Genomic DNA, 6,659 nt, shown 5'->3' on the forward strand with positions numbered 1-6,659 from the left:
ACGAAAGACAACACGATTCTGCATAAGTAATTACATTTCTATTCAGTCTGACACACGATGACTTTGACTTTGAGTTTATTGAAATGATTATCTATGGCAGGTCATCTAAGCAGGTTTATTTTCTTGAGACAATTTTACAGTTGATTTTGGCTCAGTAATCCCTAGCTGGCTTTTCTTACAACAATACATTCCCCATGTTTGCTGTGGAGAGAATAAGGAAATGTAGTCCTTATTCCTCACAGCATCATCAAACTGTACACTCATGGTGCCGTTTCATTATGTCATTCAGATTTTAGCAGTAAAGTAGCATGTGATTTTTCTGAATACTGTGGTTTCTAACAGTTTCCTTTAAAATATGTAAAGGGTAAATATCTCAAACTAAAACAGTTTGTGTCCATTTTTGTTTATATCTTTTTACTCGTATTTTTGTAAAATTGACAAATTTCATGACGTAGAAAGCACAGGTCTTTCTTTGTATATGATTATCAAGCTTTGAAGAAAGGCAGGAAAGATGGTGTGAAAAATCAACACACTCAGACTGTGAAGTTGTATTTCTGCCTGGCCTCTAGGGGGCACTGCTCTCTAACGGGGAAAGGACTTAGCGGCAGATTAAATCAAAGACAACAAAACCTAATTTCTCCACTATGTAAACACTGGTTTTCACTGAGCACATATTAGGTAGTGACAGAAACAATCTCAGACACAGGCCTATTGCCAAGACTGACAATACTTAATAGTTCAAACAGGGTTGCTGTGGAGAAGGTTTCTAGATCCCTCTGTCTACCTCTCCCACTCACTTCCTAGGAATTTCCAGGCAGCAGTGAGCTGCTTCTTGTTCACATTGGTGACCTTGCTGTGCATCCCGAGGCTCAGAGCAGCCCTGCTGCTCACTGTCACTCTGCTTAGAGCTTCATCCCCAGAAAGAATGCTGTGCTGTTTCGCTCTGACCAGAGACCTCCTTTCAGCTGAGCTGCCCGCACAGCACTGTTGCTGCAGGAGGATGCAGAGCCCAGTTGGTGCCCCAGCCTGATGGCTGCCTCTGTGCATCTGCAGCAGCTGCTCTGGAGCTGAGGGGCAGCTACTCATCTCTTGTCCCTCAGGGTCCTTACCTGCATATGCAACACTCTCACCTAAGACTCCAGTGCCTCCTGAAGCTCCCACCAGGAAGCCAGCCTGTCTCAAGCATGGAGAGCTTTCAGACAGAGTACAGAAGGATGAAAACTCCTTCCACCTGAGGATCCCCTGGAGATGAGACTGAGGGAGCTGGGTGCTCTCTACACTGAGTCACATGTGCAGAGCTGGACATAAACCACCTGAGATTTGCAGAGTAAGAGGCCAGGGTCACAGCCTCAGACACTCAGGGAGTTGGCAGTTTCTGTGAAGGCAGCAGTACAGAGAAAGTGGAATGTTGGCAAGTGCTTCGTTCCTATGGGATAGATCTGAGCTGCCATAGATTTGTTTCTCATCTTGCAAAGGAAAGATCTTATTCCAGAAGGACAGCATTTTTACCCGAGTCAAAATTCTTCCTCAATTATCCTCAGGATTCTTTTCAAACTGGAGGACATCAGTTGCTTTAACACCATTTGAGACAGTGATGGGCTGAGATGGCGCAAAGTTGAGGCTGGATTTATCTTTGAGGAAATTGTTACTTTTCATTACAAGTCTCATTTCTCAAGCAGTCAACTTTACGATGAATCCTTTAAAATGCATTCCTCATTGTTGTGAACTCGAGTGCATTGTCCCCTGCATTCATCTTATGCAAAAGCACAGCAGCTCTGCTGCCCCTGTCACTCAGCATGTAGCACTCCTATCTTAACTTCTTCATTCCACTTCCTTCCTATACAGTCATTTAACAGTCAAACAAATTTATCCCACACCTTTGTTATAATGGGAGTGCCTATTAAAATAAACGTTACATTTGTTTATTAATGTAGCCTCAGAGTACCCAAAATATTTAGGTGTCACCTTAAGAAAAAGAAAAATCACTCCCTTTGGTTTAATTTGAGACCAAGCCTGGATTTGAATTCTCTGCTTCTCCCTTTCCTTGACTTCCGTAGTTCTACATCTGTATCTGTCTGTTGTATGAGTCTAAATCTGTGTCCCTCTGAATGCTGTCTTGTATTGTCTGTTCCTGTATCTGTGTAGGTTTGCCTCCAACAAAAGGATCTGGTATATATTTATTGAATAGCACAAGAAATCATCACATGGGAAAGGAATGGAGGGAGTTTACATAAATCTTTAATAGAGTTGTACAAAAGAATAAGTCATTGACTCCAACTGACACCAAATGGCCCAGATGATAAGCAAACAACCATTACTAAACATTCTCTATATAATGTCTTTAATATTGTGGCAGATATTTTAAAAGATTGGTTTCACCTATGTTTGCTGTTTCTATCAATAAATACCATAACATACATACCCATATGCAGGAAGTGTACAAAATTTAGGATTAAGGCTATGCATTAACTTAGGTTATAAAACTTGATTACAGTGGAACCTATGGCAAGCAAGGTTGGTTGTTGCACTGTTCTTTTAAAAGAAGGTTAAATAAACAGGCTGAGTACACTCTGGGAGAGCAGCCTGAAGTCTTAAGGAACCATAAGCTATGTTAATAAATCTTTTTCGAGGTCCAGCAAAATTTTCCTTCCCTTAGAGTGTATGAGGTAATTTTATAATGATGTATTTGGCACAACACATATTTTATCTATTCCAAAATTAGGAAATCATTAAAAAACAGATGTTTTTTTTTTTTCTTCGCATGACTGGAATGCCTCTCTCTTTACTTAATAAAGGTTCTTTTCAGGCTAGGGTAGTGTTTTGAGACAGTTTCCCTGTGTAACCATGACTTTCCTGAAACTCACTTTGCAGACCAGGCTAGCCTCAAACTCACAGAACTCCACCTGCCTCTGCCTACTGAGTGCTGGGACTAAGGGTATGCACCACCACAGCCTGGCCAATAGAGATTCTTTACTCAGAACATTCAACTGTTTCCTGGCATGATTGCTTAGTTGTTCCTTTTTTTTTTAACGCTCTCCACTCACTTATTAAACAGTTAAGACATTTTCTCATTAAGAGGAAATAAATCCTCTTTTTCTTCAAAGTTCAGCCACACTGCCTATAAATTCAGGGTCGTCCTAAAATATGCCACACCCTCTCCCACTGTGCTGCACCCAGACTCTCGGCCAGGTCTGGTTTGGTAAGAGCTTCAGGCCCAGATGACTGGGAGGGAACTCAGCAGTGTTTGACCTGGCAGGCTGCCTGGGTGGAGATGACTGGTGAAGGAGGAGGGACACTTGAACAGACATCCTGACACCACAGTCTAGGTGTTGGTTACTTGCTTCTGTCTCCAGCATCCAGACAAGCACCATGAAGAGGCTGCTGTGCTCTCTGCTGCTGTGCACCCAGGTTTGCTGTGAGTCTGGCTGTCCACATTCAGGAGACAGAGAGGATTCGGTTGAGCACATGGAGGGGTCGGAAAGCAGCTCAGGGGTTCTGCAGAGCTCCCACCTTTTCAAAAGCATGGGAGTATGTTCAGAGTTTTATGGACACTACATTAATCTGTGTCTCTTTCTCTTTTTCTATTCAGGGGTGAAAGGGCAACAAGTGAAGCAGAGTCCTGTGTCCTTGGTTCTGCAGGAGGGAGAGAGCGCAGAGCTGCAGTGCAACTTTTCCAACAATATATACCAAATGCAGTGGTTCCACCAAAGCCCTGGGGGACACCTCGTCAGTCTGTTTTCCAATCTTTCTGGAACAAAGCAGAGTGGAAGACTGAACTCAACTACAGTCAGTAAGGAACGTCAGAGCTTTTTGCACATTTCCTCTTCTCAGAGCACAGACTCAGGAACTTATTTCTGTGCTGTGGATCCACAGTGCTCCACACACACCTGCAGCCAGCACACAAATCTTCAGTTGGGTGGGTGTGGCCATCCCCTGTCATAAGATATTAGAATTTCACTATAGAACATCTGCTTGACTTAATATCCCTTTTTGGTATAGCCAGAGCTTTGAGTTTTAACCTCAGGTAAACTTTTGGCCATGTAAGTTAAGGATTTAGGTCTTTAAATTCTCAATATGCACTCCTTCCTGATGCATAAATGTCCACTTTAGAACTAACAGAGAAGCTGAAGAGAGGACTGAACCAATCTCAGGTAACCTGTTGTGTGTAGGGCCAGGTTATGATGAGAAAATGAACTGTAGCAACAGCAAGAACATAAATATATAGAAGATACAGAATGTACAGAGAGCTGGATGCTCTAGCTTTCTTTCTGTTGCTGTGATTAAGATCTCTGAGAAAAAGCAACTTATAAGGTGGAAGTATTTATTATTTTTCACTTCCAGTTTATAGTTCATCATTGGTGGTAATTCAGTCAGTAACTCAAACAGGAGATTCAAACAAATGCCCTGGAGAAACTATTGCTAGCTCCCTCAAGGCCCAACTTAACTAGCTTCCTAATAAGACCCAGGTCACTTTCCCACAAAATGGTGCCACCCACAGTGCATTGTTCTCCATTCAATTCATCAGTTAAAAAATGGTGCCTGGTGTTTTAGTGCAATTTTATTGAATTTATGGAAGATGTTGAGGATATTAAAGGTTTTTAATCTTCTAATTTATTATTTTAAGTTACCCTTTCAAATATTTATCTTTACTCATAATTGCTTTGAAGTTTTCTAGACAGAGATCTTAATATCTTTAAGAAAATAAAGAGAACATCAATTGAGAAAATGCCCAAAGATGTGTCTTATTCAACTAGGCTTAAAGAGAATATCTTAAAACTCCTAAAACTCAATAAAAGAAAATGAATGATTCATTCTAAAATGAGCCAAGTGAGCAGACCCTGTGCAAAGGAATGCGTATGTGGTAAGGACAAATGATTAGAGTGTAGTTAGTGACTGTGCTGGATTAGTAAGTGGTGGTTGTAGGCTCTTCTCCAAGATCCATGACTTTATGAGCAGATGGAAGCATTGTAGAAAACACAATGAGTAACACTGCAGAGTAGTGGAGTCTGGTCATTACAGATAGATCTACAATATAAGTCCTGTACTTAAGACCCAGGAAACACTGAAGAAGAGGGGAGAAAATATGATAAGAGCCAGAGGTTAAGGAAGTTGGCTGTGGAATTGTGACTCCTAAGCATGTCAGAAGGCATACACATGAAGACTCACCAACATGATTATCTAAACATGAGCTGAAAAAAAAAACAATAGATACGTTAAGGTTCATGTAGAAGGTACAGAAAGCAGCAATTCTACCTCATGAGCTGCTGTAAACTAGGCAATGCTGATAGTCAGAGACATAGTTATCCCCAGAGAAGAGCATACAAACTGATTATTCAATACTTACTGGTCACCCCTGAAAACATGCATACAAGTAACATTATATAAATTTGCAGGCCTTATTTGTACTTATCAATAAATATGTTCATATATATGAATATATAACAACCATTGTAGAGAGAAGAGGTTATAAAGTTTAAAGAGTTCAAGGAGAGAAAGATAGGAAGTTTTAGAAGGAAGGACTGATACGACTATATTATAATTGAAAAAATAAAAAAAGATAAAATTGAGGGAAAGAAAAATAAACTTTATGGTTTAATAATTTGCATGTTCACAGTCTATGTAAGGGGTCAATAAAATAGAACTCATGTGAAACCCAAATATTTGCCTATTTTATAAGCTTCGTTGTAAATAATCAGCATTGTTTTTTTCCTTTTGTCTTATGAATGGCTTCTCTCACTCTTCAGAATGGAGTAGTTTTAGGCATGATAGAAAGATAGGGTATCATGAGGAGGCATGGAAGAAACTATGCTATAGCTGACCTCAACATAGACATAATCCATTTTCATATCAAAAATAATGCACCAGAGGAAGATTTGATGCCTTTCTTTCTTCAAGATGTAGACTTCTAACCTCAGGACACTGTTGAGTGTGAAGACTTTCTTATTTGTCCACAGAGGAGCAGTGCTACTTCAGAGCAGATGAAGATGTGGCTCCTCGACACACTCCTCAATAATCTATATATAATTGCTTTATTAAGTAAATCATCTTCTATGTTGCTTACGTTTCAGTACAAAACAAATGCATATATTTGACTAGCCTATATTTACCTATGTAATATCTATTTATCCTGGGTCCGTAGTTTTGACAAATAGGAATTTGCAAGTGAACACTATGAAGATGCTTTCTGTCTTTTAAAACCTAGGCCACATTAACTTCTCTATTGTAGATTTCTAAGCTTGTCAGCCACACTTGATTCAATATCCTGTCACATTTATGTAACTTGTGCCTAGAATTATGTTAGATGTTCTGTCCACTTCTCATGGTTTGAAGTTCAATCTTCTCCTCCATCAGGATCTTCTCTGGCTGGATTGGGAAGCAGTATCTACACCCTATTCTTCATTGTCTTATCTAGAGACACAGGTGTCCCCTGTAGGCTTCTGTTTTCTGTTCTTGAGTGATGCTTTCCAGAAAGAAGATCAGAACATTGTGTGTCATGAAAGATACCTGAGAACTGCCCACACAGAAGGCAGTTAGGCACTCAGCAAATACATAGGACTGCAGCCCATCTTGTTTAACTTTTTTAGTTCTCAATCATTTGACATTTTAATATCAAATAAGATCTTGGGAAATAAGTAGCCTGTTCATTTTAAACCACCTAT

At 40.0% G+C, this 6,659-nt stretch overlaps 1 gene segment (V, D, J or C); it reads left to right on the forward strand.

Annotated features, from left to right (window-relative positions):
- Positions 1–3,369: 3,369 nt before the first annotated feature.
- Positions 3,370–6,013, forward strand: LOC119799840. The segment is given in 3 exon segments: positions 3,370–3,415; positions 3,590–3,916; positions 5,955–6,013. Coding segments are annotated over 3 exon segments (432 nt in total).
- Positions 6,014–6,659: the final 646 nt, after the last annotated feature.

The sequence above is a fragment of the Arvicola amphibius genome, chromosome 13 (assembly GCF_903992535.2).
Source record: "Arvicola amphibius chromosome 13, mArvAmp1.2, whole genome shotgun sequence".
NCBI lineage: Eukaryota > Metazoa > Chordata > Mammalia > Rodentia > Cricetidae > Arvicola > Arvicola amphibius.